Raw genomic sequence first — 14,256 nt, forward strand, 5'->3', positions numbered from 1 at the left:
CCCACTATCCTCATATGCTGCCAAGAATTCCTGCTTCATAGCTTCAGTAAATCTTTTGCCTAGGATTTTTCCTTTGTTGGAACCTTTCTCTCTCATCTTCTCCCATTTTTCTTTTTTAGCTCGTTCTTTCCTCCGCTCGATTTCCCACATTGGACAGTCCTTAACCATGTGATCTAGCTTGCCATACTTATAGCACCCATTATAGCTAGCTTTGTCGACTTGCTTGTGCTTACTACTGGTCTCTCTTTTGGATGCACTTTTGGAATTCTTCATGAATTTCTTGAACTTGGCAAACATTGATAGTCAGGATCATCGTAGTCAGATTCATCATCCTCAGATGTCTTAAGGACCAAGGCCTTATCCTTTTTTTGTTCTTTTTTACGCAGTTCCATCTATCTCATTTCATGAGTTTTTAAGTTTCCAACCAACTCATCAAGTGAGGTTTTATCCATTTTCTTGGCTTCTTGGATTGCAATGACTTTTGATTCCCATGAAGCTGGAAGGATTCTTAGAACTTTGCTAACCAGCTCTTCTAAGGTAAACACATTTTCAAGTGATTTCAGTTCATTAGTTATTATAGTAAACCTAGTCATCATATCCTGGATGGCCTTAGATTCCTTCAAGGAGAAAAGCTCATAATTTCTCATGAGTAGTTCAATTCTTGATCTCTTAACTTGATTTGTTCCTTCATGAGCAGTTTGGAGTGCATCCCAAATATGCATTGCATTAAAGCAAACATAAATTCTATTGTACTCATCATGACCAAGTCCACATATAAGGATTTTCTTAGTCTTTGCATTCTTCTCCATCATTCTGGAATATGCTGCCACAAATTCGGAGGGGTCCTTAGGAACTGTTTCACTTTGTGCATTTTGTTTAGTAGGAATCAAAGGACCTTGGTTTACTATGGTCCATAGTTCATAGTCTTCAGTTGTCAAGAAATCTTCCATTCTTGTTTTCCACCAACTGTAACATTTTTCATTGAACAAGTGTGGTCTGGTAGATTATTGTCCTTCATTATTTCCAGGTGGAGCAATTATATTTATTCAAAGATCTCTCTAGGTGTTAGCCATGTAAATGAGAGAACCAGCTCTGATACCAATTGTTAATTTGAGTGCCCATATGAATTACTAAGAAATTGGTTCTTACCGAGTTCCTTAAGCAAAAAGTAAACAAGCAATAAAATGAACACATTAATTTTTACGTGGAAAATCACCCGGCTCAAAAGTGTAAAAACCACGACCTACCAAGTAGGATTTTCAGCTTCAACTCCACTAGAACAATGAGCTAAAATGTATCAATTATAATGTTATAATTAAATACTCCCCAGTACTCCTACTACTCCTATTTGATTTACAAGTAACTTTAACTTGTAAAAATAAAAACTCACTCCAACTCACTAATTTTTTATGACACTTGATTACAACTCAATTTCCTAAAACACATTTATTAGACTAACTCGAGAAGAGTACAAGACAAGTACTCAACACAAGTGAACTACTTTATGACTGTTGTTGATGGGTAAAATGATAGTTCAGAAGTCCAAACTCAATCCTATTTAAACACGACATGAGATATTCTAGGAGTCCTATTCATAGTCAGCTTCCTCTTTGATATGACTCCTATTGTTCCAAGGATTCCACAAGCTTTGGGAATTTTATCTCTGACAGACTTATTCATATCTTTTTTAGCAACGACCTATATCACTTACAGAAGCCATCTTCCAACAAACTCAGACCTGATAACTTTGAGATAAAGTTACACTGTCTTGAACAAACGTACAAGTATCAATCATGAGGAGTTGATCCCTTAACCTGAGAACATGGTTCTTCACACTAGTTAAATAGCTACATTGAGGACCTGGTTCGTTGAGTAATTAGACACATTAATTAGTCATATTTTGTTAATCATCAAAACTTCAATACTCAAAAAATTCCCCCTTTTTGATGATGACAAACTATGTACCCAGAACCAATAATCAAAGAACCAGATGATCACACCAAATTCATGTATTTCCCCACCTTATCTTCCCCATTTTGGCATCATCAAAAAAACACAAACACATGTTAGACAGTAAGCACATAGAGTGCAAGATTCAAAGCCTATTAGGCGACAACACAAGCATAAGAAAATGCAAATATACTAAGCTGATGATCCAAAATAGTGCAAATCAGTAAAGCAAAAGAATGGGAGTCATTAAGTAGTGCCACAAGAAGCCCAGGCCTTGCCTTCATCATTAGAACACAATAAACTAAGCATACTGCAGACAACTCAGACTAAGAAAGAAAAAGAACAAAATATAAGACATCACTGGAAAGGCAAATGAACTAAGGACACTAGGAAGGAACATGTTCAAGGGTGAGAGGCAGAGGGAGTCAAGGCTTTCACAATGGTAGCAATCTGTTAAGCATGGGCCTCCCTGTCTCTTCGGAGCTCTTCCCTGAGTTGCTTAGTTTCTGTCTTACTTCATTATTGTCTTCACGAAACTTGGAATTCTATTCAACAGCCAACTCTAACCTCTTGCTGAGTTCTGCAACCCTACTGCTCCTAGGAATAATGGTAGATCCTATGGGTCCTCTAGCCTTGATCTCCTCATAGCCACACAACTTGAGGGTAACATCATCTAAAACATCGTTGTGGTTTCCAAATTTAAGGTCAGGTAAGGCAATGCTGAGCTTGTCAAATAACTCAATTAACATGAAATCATATGACATAGCATACTTTGTTTGGAGGTATCTGCAGCTCTTGCCATGTGCCGAATCATCAGGATAGGGAGATTGATAGGTCGACCAGTGTCAAGCAGTTCCATCACAACCATGCCTAGTAGAGTAGCCTCATGCCTTCTCTCAAATCTCTGAAGAATACAGGAGTTGACAAACTAAAATAATAGCTTATGAAATGGGGTCATATCAGTCTTGTACACTTTCTGGGGAGCATTTAGATCAAACTTTTGAGAGAACTTCCTGGGGACCACAATGCAAGTGTCAACATCATTGTCTATGGTTGGCCACTTCTTCTTCAAATAATTGTCAAATCCCAAAGAAGGGATATTAAAAAGTAGTCCCAGTTCCTCAGCATCAAACTCCATGTCGAAGCCCCCTACTTTACTCTTGACTACCTTCCCATCAAAACTGAAATTTGTGTAGAATTCCACCACAGCAGGAACACATACTAGGGGAAAAGCTTTGACAAACATGTGCTTACACCCCTATAGCTCAAGTTTCTCAACCAGTTGAGCTATTCCCTTCTCATCAATGTTCGTAAGAATCTTTGCATTTAGTATTTTTCTGTTCCTAAACTCTGTGAGTCGATCAACTGCAGCTGAAATATTCTTCTTTATCATACCCCTACTGGCCCTTGCAGAAGAGGTAGCAGGTTTGGTGACTTTAGCTCCCCTTTTCTTTGGTGATGCAGATTTGTCTACTCAATCTACCTCAACAACATGTTCCACAATTGAAACCTTCTTCTTTGGCTTCTTTGCACTTTTGGACTCCTTCATGATTTGTGCATCGACAACCTTTCTTTTACTCCTTGTGAGAGGAGTTCTAGCAGGAGGAACCACTTTTTTCCTTGTTGAAACTGTTATCTTTGTAGCTTTCTCATTAGTCTTTCTGAGCTTCTTCCCTACCTCAGATAGTGGTACATCATCTCTAGTGAAGGGAGCCAACAGAGACCCAGGTTCTTGAGCCCTCATCTCCGCACCAATTTCTTCTGAAGGGGCTATGGCAGTGTTTCCAATTAGCATAGAGCCTTCAGATTCCTCACTCCCATTCCATTCTTCTTCCTCACTCTCATTATTACCTTCTTCACTCTCACCTACCTTTTCTTGAACCTCTCCCTCACTTTCAAAAACCTCATCTTTTTCACTCAGATTTTTTTCTTGTGTAGAATTATTAGCTTGTTCACCTATCTTATCCTTTGTATCACTCTCCTTCTCATATCCAGATACTCCCTCATTCTTAATCTTCTTTATTGACTATGTTTTGAGCTTTATGTTCCTCATGACTGGTCACAGCTTCTTCTTCCTTATCACCTTCCTCATCTTCCTCATCCTTAGTCCAGCTAATATTAAGGCCATCAGATGTCTTCTTTTGTACTGGTACTTTACATCCTTCCCCCTCAACCACAGGCTCCACAACCGTTGCATCTACCTCCTTTCCCAAGCCCCTTGTATTTTCTTCTACCATGAGTTTCTCTACTGGTGATTTCTCACTCGTATGTGGAAGAGTGTCTAGGGGTGAAAAATTAATAGCAGAAGCCAAAACATTTAACTTGGACGCAGAATATGATACCTGATCAGTAGTGTCTATACCTGATTCCCCCTGAATCATAGATTCCTTGACTCTAGAGTTACTTTGCGTAGCAGTCTCGGGCACTTTCTTGACAGATTTTCTTAAAGTTGCTTTGACCTTTGCTGTCTTAGAGATATTTTTCATAGAAAGCTCAGGTACATGGGTAGTGGATTTTGAAGGAGGAGGTACGATGGAGATGGGAATAACAGGAACATGAGCAGTAGGATAAGGGTCGGAAGGTTGTCAGTGAGAGAAAGTTTTTCTTTTCTCCAGTCATATGTCTTGAGCATCCACTGTCTAGATACCGGTCCTGATTGTTTCCTCTTACCTTAGCTTGCACCAAAATTCACAAGTTAGTTTTGGGAACCCAGACTGGCTTGCGTGCCTTTTTGTTTGAAAAATGATGAATCATATCCTTTCTTGCCCAGAAGGGAAGAGGATTAGAAGCTACTTTCTTATTTACCTTAATCCACTTAGTATGGATAGGAGGATTAACCTTTGGCTCCTCTGCATTCTTCATATTTTTAGCAATACCAAACTGATCATGAATTAAGGCAGGGCATGTGTCTCTAAAATGTCCTACTCTTCCACAATGAGAACACATTTTATTATCAAACATTCCTATATACTTTGGGTCAAACTTAGGGACATGTTTTCTGTAGCCAATTTCAGATTTGTTAGTGCTAATATTTTCATTCAGCAAATTCAAGGCATCAGAAGATCTATGCCATTTGCTTAGTCTAGAGAGTTCATAATTAGCATTTTCCAGGTTCTCATACATGACTTTATTTCTACATTTAGCTTTACAAAAATTATCATTTTTTTTAATTCCTTTTAAAGCTTATCCTGCAGATCACTCATTTTGCCTTTGCCATATGTATCAGGAGACTTCTCATTCTCATAAGTTAATTCAAGAACCTGGTTCTTAAGGTCTTTTACATGTTTCTCTAAATTGGCTTTGTCGGATTCAAGCTCTTTGATGTCCAGTTTGACACAGGAGAGATTACCAATTAGCACATCATATCCATTACTCATTTTATTCATTTCATTCACTAAGGTCACAATTATGGCCATCAGTTGCTTTTTGGACATAACATGAATATTTTCTTTCAAGTCAGATATACTTACCTAGTTTGTTTCATCTTCAGCTTCTGAATCACTCATAGCCATCATTCCTATCACTTCTTCATCTGTTTTTTGATTCTTCAATCACCACCAGAGGCACTTCGATGTCTGCATTTCTAAAGTTAGTTTCCAATGTCCTCCATATATCATGAGTAGAGATGCAAGAGGACACTCTGAAGAAGGTGTTTCTAGACAGACTTCTGTAGAGCAAGTCCTTTGCTTTGGCATTTTTCCGAGATAGCTGACGATCTTCCTCATTGTATTCCTCTTCTCTTTTGTTACACTTGTTACCTTCATCATCCAATTTGGTTGAGAGAATTGGTCCATGACTGACAATTACCCAAAGCTCAAGGTCAGTAGCCTGAAAAAATATTTTCATACGTAACTTCCATTCATCATAGTGGAGTTCATCAAATAGAGGAGGTCTTCGAATATGCATCCCAAGTTGTACTGGGGGTTCTGTCTTCACAGCTTGATATTCATCAATCACAGCGTAGAGACTAATAGCCTCATCCTATATTTCTTCCTCTTGATCACTCTCACTATCCTCATATGCTGCCAAGAATGCCTACTTCATAGCTTTAGTAAATCCTTAGCCTAGGATATTTCCTTTGTTGGAACCCTTCTCTCTCATCTTCTCCCATTTTTCTTTTTCATCTCGTTCTTTCCTCCGCTTGATTTCCCATATTGGGCAGTCCTTAACCATGTAACCTAGCTTGCCACACTTGTAGCACCTATCATATCATAGCTAGCTTTGTCGATCTGCTTGTGCTTACTACTGGTCTCTCTTTTGGATGCACTTTTGGAATTCTTCATGAATTTCTTGAACTTGGCAAACATTGCTAGATCAGGATCATCGTAGTCAGATTCATCATCCTCATATGTCTTAAGGACCAAGGCCTTATCCTTTTTTGGTTCTTCTTTATGCAGTTCCATCTATCTCATTTCATGAGTTTTTAAGTTTCCAACCAACTCATCAAGTGAGGTTTTATTCATTTCCTTGGCTTCTTGGATTGCAGTGACTTTTGATTCCCATGAAGCTGGAAGGATTCTTAGAACTTTGCTAACTAGCTCTTCTAAGGTAAACACCTTTCCAAGTGATTTCAGTTCATTGATTATTATAGTGAACCTAGTCATCATATCTTGGATGGCCTTAGATTCCTTCAAGGAGAAAAGCTCATAGTTTCTCATGAGTAGTTCAATTCTTGATCTCTTCACTTGATATGTTCCTTCATGAGCAGTTTGGAGTGCATCCCAAATATACATTGCATTAAAGCACATATAAATTCTATTGTACTCATTATGACCAAGTCCACATATAAGGATTTTCTTAGTCTTTGCATTCTTCTCCATCATTCTGGAATATGCTGCCACAAATTCGGAGGGGTCCTTAGGAACTGTTTCACTTTGTGCATTTTGTTTAGTAGGAATCAAAGGACCTTGGTTTACTATGGACCATAGTTCATAGTCTTCAACTATCAAGAAATCTTTCATTCTTACTTTTCACCAACAGTAATATTTTTCATTGAACAAGGGTGGTCTGGTAGTTGATTGTCCTTCATTATTTCTAGGTGGAGCACTCATCTTTATTCCAAGATCTTTCTAGGTATTAGCCGTGTAAATGAGAGAACCTGCTCTGATACCAATTGTTAATTTGAGTGCCCGTATGAATAACTAAGAAATTGGTTCTTTACCGTGTTCCTTAGGCGAAAAGTAAACAAGCAATAAAATAAACACAATAAATTTTACGTGAAAAATCACCCGGCTCAAAGGTGCAAAAACGATTTTACGCTCCAACTCCACTAGAACAATGAGTCAAAATATATCAATTACAATGCTGTAATTAAATACTCTCAAGTACTCCTACTACTCCTATTTGATTCACAAGTAACTCTAACTTGTAAAACCAACCACTCACTCCAACTCACTAATTGTTTATAACACTTGATTACAACTCAATTTCCTAAAATACATTTACTAGACTAACTCGAGAAGAGTACAAGACAAGTACTCAACACAAGTGAACTACTTTATGACTCTGTTGTTGATGTGTAAAAGGATAGTTCATAAGTCCAAACTCAATCCTATTTAAATACGACTTGAGATATTCCAGGAGTCCTATTCATAGTCAGCTTCCTCTTTGATAGGATTCCTACTGTTCCAAGGATTCCACAAGCTTTGGGACTTTTATCTCTGACAAACTTATCCATATCTTCTTGAGCAACGTCCTTTAACACTTACAGCAGCCATCTTCCACCAAACTCGGACCTGGTAACTTTGAGATAAAGTTACACTGTCTTGTACAAACGTACAAATATCAATCATGAGGAGTTGATCCTTTAACCTGAGAACCTGGTTCTTCTCACCAGTTAAGCAAATACATTGAGGATCTGGTTATTTGAGTAATTAGTCACATTTTGTTAATCATCAAAATTTCAATACTCAACAATAATCGTGTGATCGGTAGAACCAATCGACCGTCTTCGGTCGGTATTTTCTGATAGATTTCAGTCGGTCAATTAAATTCCACAAACGACCAAAAAAGAAAAATTTTGCTGGAAAAATCGACCGAAATTAGTCGATATTTTTAATTATGTAATTAAAAAATATATCATTTGGGAATGGAACTTGCTATTAGTATCATATGTATGGTAAAAGATTAAGGTTGTACAATTTCGACTAGGACTTGGGAGGTTTGGCTTAGTCCCCCTCCTATGTCAATATTTTATTTGTGATCTATGATATTTCCACTCAGACATCTGATTTTAGAAGCTAGATGGTTCTATTAAAAATAAAAATAAAAACATACGAGTTCTTGCTAAGATATATGCTACAATCAAGAACATGCAATAACCAAGAAACAGTCTCACGCTACCATGCAAATCAATCATAGACTTTTGTATTGTACAATAAGTATGCTTGCCATATCAAGTTTAATAAACTTTGCATGTATAGACTCCATAATTCTAGTATCTTGACCAGGGCAAAAGAGCATTTATCCATTTTGGATCTAGATATCCAATGAAAAAGCAACTAAGAATTTTTGGGTTTGACTGTCTCAAAAAAGCAACGTCAAGGTATGGTGTATTGTTAACATCCCACAACTTTGGAAGTATTAGGTAAAAGGTCCTATATGTGTGAGTGACATCATATCTATGGTAGTAATCAGTAGTGCCAAACACAAGTAACAAGTTAGTAATTTCTTTCTCTGATACTTCAACTTGTTCATTCTTCTTAATTTCATAATTTTGTTGTGTTGTTCTGGTCCGAAGCCCTTCTTAGAAAGCCATTTTTCCTCTACTTAATTAAAGGGTAACAAAAGAATGCTGCTCTTGAAAAAGAAAGCTATATGAGAGACGGTTTTTTTAGTGCTAAATGTGCGGCCAAATCGCATTATCTTGCTGACTTTTACTAATTATTGCTCTAGTTTAGTCTTAAGAATATAATTAGAATTTCTCAAGTTCTCGAATTTCTCTATTAATCGTGTAAAAATAACCGAATTGGGAAGAGTCATCAATAAAAATGATGAAACATATTACCACGAAGGAGAAACTAATTAAAGTCTACTAATGTCTTTATGAATATCTGCAAACGACGACTTGAACTTATAGTTGCAGCCATTTTTTTTCTAAGTATATTTCGTATGTCCAAATATATTTCTCAGGAAGATAATATTTTCTTGTGTTTGGTTTACTGAAGTAAAATATTTTTAACCAAAAGGAAAAAAATAACTTCCTCACTCATGGGTGAAAGCCACTTTTCAATTGCTCAACGTCCATCACATAGACGTTATTGTCAATCTTTATACTCAAAAAGTTTTACCATCAAAACAATCTAATTTGCAGCTAGTGCCATTAAATTTATAAATATTCTTTGGAAAAGTATTGTTTTTCACTTCACCAATAGGGTATTAAAAACACTTCCCTTGGGAAATATTTTTCGGTAAAACATTTTGTACAAAAAGAATTTTGTTTCATACAAAACATGTCTACCAGTATTTTCTTTTTATGCAATCTATGCATATTCACAAATCATCAAAATCTAAAGGAGGTAAAATCTCACCATTATTGATCAATCTTTTAATCATTTCAGTAAAATTATGGCCTACTTAAGCGCTTGTGCCATGATAAGGAAGATTTTTCAGTGATTCTAGATCTGTTGGCAACACATTCTCTACATTCAAGGACGAATAAAGATTTTCGGAAGGCAAAGATAATAATAAACCTCTTAGTAAATTACCATAACTAACAACTTGGAAGTCAATACTAAAACACATTTGAACTCTTTTTGTAAATATATACTAGAGACAAAGACTGAATTCATCCATTCAAAAAAAAAAAAAGCACACAGAACCTACCTTAATTTTGATACTATTACTTTATATCCAATTGCTGAAAATAAGGAAACATCCCAACAAATATGTTAGAGAAAAAATTATTTTAAAAAAGGAGAATATGCTCCATGAGAGTTGAGAGGCACACATGGTTGTACCATATAGCTTTGGGAGGCATCCTTCTGGATGCAAACAAAACTAGCAAGCTTATCTTTTTCAAAGATGCCAAGAGAAGTCATAATATGAATTTGCTTTATCTCTATTCTTTTTCTCCTACTTCTCCTCTAGTCTTTCTTTATTTGTACTATATTGCTTTGGAGAGGCATCTATATCTTTTGGATAAATAACAAATTTAATACAATATTAGTATTATGGCCATCTCATCCTATGATCCTGACATTCTCATCATCATAGTCATCATCATTATCGCATCATCTCAATGCAAAAGAATCGATATCTTGCACATGTTATTGTTTATAATATCTCAATACATTCTTCGGCCTCATATTGTTTAATGGTGTATATAACTTAAACTCTAATTAGCATTGAGTTGCATGTACAGCGCAGCGCACCTACACTGGCACAATTAGGTCAAAATCTAGTTCTTCTGTCCAATTGTTACAAACGAAATCCATATAAACTACAGAGTGGATAACCTCTATGTCAATATTTCAATTCATAAGATAGTTTCTAAACTGCAATATTATTTGACCTAGCTTCCAACCCAAGCCATCAACCCGGCTGCCTTATTTGGATGTACTAATTGAGAAGAAATGACAACAATTAATGCAAAAGAATTAATGCCATGCACATCTTACTCTCCTTGCATAAGTATCCAATCACAAAAATGATGCATAATAAAGGGAAAATACCGTACGATATTGGCTGTTTATGGAGGTACCCGAACTTGTTAGAGGGAGCAGTCGTTGATTAAAAGCGATGACAGAACAAACCCTAGCCGTCTCTTATTTTACACCTTCCATCTTGTTTGGATGGTCGTTATGTATCATTTCATAATATATCGTATAGTGTTGTATTGTATTATATTGCACTGTATTGTTTTGATGTATATAATGTTTGGATAGATTGTATTGATTGTCGTTGTTTCATGATATCATGCACCAACAATATGAAAAATAAGCTTGAAATATTATTAAAAAAAAAGTAAGATACGAAGTAGAACTATTATATAAAAAGGTAGTTAAAAAAATAAAATAGGATTATTTAATAATAAGGAAGGGCAAGATGAGGGGGAAAAAAAAGGAAACGACGCAACCACACCAAATCAATCGTTTTATAAAGTGACACTTTTTGTCGTTACATAACGACGGATTAACGATACGATACAATAAAATTTTAAGTAACAATCAAAACAAACATTGTATTTAAAGTAACAATACAATACAATATAATAAATAACAACCATCCAAACGAGATGTTTCGGAAAACTGGAACCAATCAGTTTCTCTAGACAATTTTGGATCGGGTAGGGATTGGCCCATTTGGGTGATGTTCAGGCTGACCCAAATCGTTTTGGGCCTCCATGCAATTTTAGTTATTTGTTTATCCTTTCTTCTGAAAATTATGATTTTTGACTGTGGAATCAAAATTTATACGGTGATTTGCACAAATAGGACACTTTGGGTGCCACTTTTAATTTTTGACCTGCTTGATCAATAGGTAGAACTTTAAGTTTAACAAGTATTGCCCATAGCTTGCCCCATAGGCAACACTTTTGAATTTTGACCTTAATGATTTGCCTATGAGGCAAACGAGAGTCAAAATATCAAGACCATCTATTTTCAAAGTTATTGGATGTAATTCCTGTAATTTATAAATGCCAAAACTCTTTCTACAAACATTTTGAACAAGTGATTTACTCTAACAAAATTTTTGTTTTCACGACCCAATTTTAACACAAACTTCTAGTTTCCAATCAGAAGGTCATTCGTTTGATCATTACGCAAACAAAATTATAATATACATTTTACTCAAAAGCTTCCTACTTCAGAAACTAGAAATAGAGAATACTGATTAACAATGTATCCACTTTTATTTGCCTTAAGCACACCACGGCATCCAACTTCTGCCCAATGATTTATATTGAACTTTATTTTATGATTTTGGAGTATGATCATTTGTTATTCACCAAGGAGTTCAAGATATTCTGTAACCCTACTATACTTCAGCTTAATTATTAGTGGCTAGTGGAAATATAACAGAGCATATATATATATAGATCTTGGTAAAAGACGGATATGACCACATCAGCTATCTTGAACCATCTTATTCTTCTCAACTCATCAGTCCAAAGTAAAAGTTTCAAGTACACGTAAAAGAAAGGTTCCACACATTGGCTTTTTGTGGGTAAAAATAGTAATGGTTGAGTTGCTATACAGCTGGAATTAACGGGGCAAGTAAGATATACAGCTCATTCACATAACCATAAGCAAACAAATCAAACCCCACAAAAATTTGTAAAAAGAGATGTGACATATACATACAATAAGAACCTGCCTAAATGGTTGAGTTTGCTTTCACAAATTTGTCCCATCATTCTTTAGTGTGATCTGATTGAAAGTATACACTCCTACTCCAAGATATGTATGTACAGTATATATTTGTGTATGTCAAAGTAGTTTTATGTTTCATAGGGTGATATTAAATTCACTTCAAACATGATCAGGGGTATTAGAATATATCGTCCGTAAAGTATCAGTATGTAAATAACTTTTTTGTACAATTACAATATTATCATCATCACTCATGTAATTATTACTAATCCATGCATTCATACAGCTCAGTCTTCCCAACTCTCAAGTCCACAAAAAATGTGATAACTATTACTCATATTCCCTTTTTCCTTTCTCCAATTCTGAGGCATTTCCCTTTGCGCCTTGGGTAAATTTGGTCATGTGTCATTAGTTCATAATGTCATATAATAGTAAGTACGGGGAAGTGGCCGGTAATTGGTCCAAAGGATGATTGATTGAATTTCCATTGTCAAGAAACTATATTATGCACATGTGAAATTCAAGGAGTTCAAAAAGTATATATTTTAGGTCGTGAGATGACTGAGTCATATTTATATCATCATCTTTTTTATATTTTAGATTCTCTTCTCACAACTTTAATCCATATCAGTTTCAAAAGATGAAAACAGCCGAGGGAACCACCAAAAGTGTAGCCATCACTTTTATTACAAAGCATAACTAGCAAAAGGACAGGGGCCCTCTCCACTACATATATCAATGCATACGTTGTATCTCTATACTTTTCTTCTTTTGCATCTCCGGCAATAGTTTTCACTTAACCACTCTCTATCTCACTCTATATATTATTGTTGGCAATATTATTTCACCCCTTTTATTATTTTTACATTCTTTGCTATCTGTAGTTTTAAGTTTTAACTCAAGCTGCAGCAACAGTGCCTCTGTGTAAAGGGTAATCTTGTGCAGTTTCATTGGAAGAAGTGGACTTTCTCTGGTCATTTTTTCTCAAGGCCTTTACAGAAGCTGAAAGATTCAATTTTTTCTCTTTGGCTTCATCCATTTCTATCTGTTCTTGCCTGCACTCTTCACTACAGAATGGAGTGTCTCCTCTGCATCAAACCATTCAAGAATAATCAAAGACTTGCATTCTTTTAGATGACCAAATAGTAATAAAAGCTTAGCCACTAATTTACTAATTAACACTCACTACAAACAATTTATCCACTTTATGAAATGTGTGAAAAGAATCGAACACATTATTGAATAAATTTTAGGTAATCCCTCCTCTCCAAAAAGAAAAGTAACAAATATGTGAATTTGATTTGAAACTTGAAAAGAATGAACAACAAAACTAACCTGTACATGAATATGTCTGTGTTATCACCAAGTGCTTTTTTGCAAAGAAAACAAGCTTCCAAGAAATGGGGTTGTGGTTCGTCAAATCTAGTTTCATAAAACCTTTTCCCACTGGCTAATCTTGGAGATGTAATGGAAGAAAGATTCTTCAAACTCCTCCTTTGTAAATAAAGAGGCCTAGAAATCAATGGGTTGTGATTGTGCTGATGGTTTGCTGAAAAACCAGTTTCCATTTCAGCTAAAGAGGCAAGGCCATCGTTTCTGTCAAGAAAACAGAACCGTCTTCTTTTTGGTACAGAGCCCATTTTATATTTTACTTGTTTGGTTTGCAGAGAGAAAAAAGATTGGAGAAGTGGAGACAGGTTTGAAAAAATGGGGAATAGAAAGTGGTTATAAATAAGGATTGGTAAGGTCAGGACTCAGGACTTTGCTAGAAAATTTAGAGAGGTGTTTAAGAAACAAAGTGGGTTTCAGAATTTACATATGACACTTACCATAAACTCGAAATTATAAGTTAAAAATTATATTTTTTTAAAATTTTTAGTGATTTTCACTTATGTATCTACACTCCGTGCCAAAAATAAGACGATCTAAAATAGATTTTGAACCGGCGATTTCACTCGTAAAGGTGCAACCAATAATTATTATACTAATAGGA

The 14,256-nt window shown here is 35.6% G+C and overlaps 4 protein-coding genes across 4 annotated transcripts; all 4 read right to left on the reverse strand.

Moving 5' to 3' along the window:
- Positions 1-392: 392 nt before the first annotated feature.
- LOC138894603 (uncharacterized) lies at positions 393-950 on the reverse strand. Its single transcript, XM_070179310.1, has one exon. The coding sequence runs from the start codon at positions 948-950 to the stop codon at positions 393-395; it is 558 nt and encodes a 185-aa protein (XP_070035411.1).
- A 2,474-nt stretch (positions 951-3,424) lies between these two features.
- LOC104101346 (uncharacterized) lies at positions 3,425-5,073 on the reverse strand. The gene is made up of 3 exons (XM_070179311.1): positions 4,756-5,073; positions 4,014-4,418; positions 3,425-3,964 (listed from the first exon to the last, which is right to left on the reverse strand). Exons 1-3 carry the CDS (start codon positions 5,071-5,073, stop codon positions 3,425-3,427), a joined length of 1,263 nt encoding a protein of 420 aa, XP_070035412.1.
- Positions 5,074-6,353: 1,280 nt separating this feature from the next.
- On the reverse strand, positions 6,354-6,911 carry LOC138894604 (uncharacterized). Its single transcript, XM_070179312.1, has one exon. The coding sequence runs from the start codon at positions 6,909-6,911 to the stop codon at positions 6,354-6,356; it is 558 nt and encodes a 185-aa protein (XP_070035413.1).
- Positions 6,912-12,919: 6,008 nt separating this feature from the next.
- LOC104089084 (FCS-Like Zinc finger 1-like) lies at positions 12,920-13,997 on the reverse strand. Its single transcript, XM_009593899.4, has 2 exons — positions 13,599-13,997; positions 12,920-13,351 (listed from the first exon to the last, which is right to left on the reverse strand). The coding sequence occupies exons 1-2, from the start codon at positions 13,901-13,903 to the stop codon at positions 13,162-13,164; spliced, it is 495 nt and encodes a 164-aa protein (XP_009592194.1). The 5' UTR covers positions 13,904-13,997; the 3' UTR covers positions 12,920-13,161.
- Between the last annotated feature and the right edge of the window lie 259 nt (positions 13,998-14,256).

The sequence above is a fragment of the Nicotiana tomentosiformis genome, chromosome 6, assembly GCF_000390325.3.
Source record: "Nicotiana tomentosiformis chromosome 6, ASM39032v3, whole genome shotgun sequence".
In the NCBI taxonomy this organism is placed as follows: Eukaryota; Viridiplantae; Streptophyta; class Magnoliopsida; order Solanales; family Solanaceae; genus Nicotiana; species Nicotiana tomentosiformis.

Coding starts and splice junctions, on each gene's coding strand:
- LOC138894604 (XM_070179312.1), bottom strand. CDS start 6,911: ATGAAAGATTTCTTGATAGTTGAAGACTATGAACTATGGTCCATAGTA.
- LOC138894603 (XM_070179310.1), bottom strand. CDS start 950: ATGGAAGATTTCTTGACAACTGAAGACTATGAACTATGGACCATAGTA.
- LOC104089084 (XM_009593899.4), bottom strand. CDS start 13,903: ATGGGCTCTGTACCAAAAAGAAGACGGTTCTGTTTTCTTGACAGAAAC. Junction 13,352..13,598: donor ACAGACATATTCATGTACAG/GTTAGTTTTGTT, acceptor GGTTTGATGCAG/AGGAGACACTCCATTCTGTA.
- LOC104101346 (XM_070179311.1), bottom strand. CDS start 5,073: ATGTATGAGAACCTGGAAAATGCTAATTATGAACTCTCTAGACTAAGC. Junction 4,419..4,755: donor TCCATACTAAGTGGATTAAG/GTAAATAAGAAA, acceptor AATATCTCTAAG/ACAGCAAAGGTCAAAGCAAC. Junction 3,965..4,013: donor GTGATAAGGAAGAAGAAGCT/GTGACCAGTCAT, acceptor TCAATAAAGAAG/ATTAAGAATGAGGGAGTATC.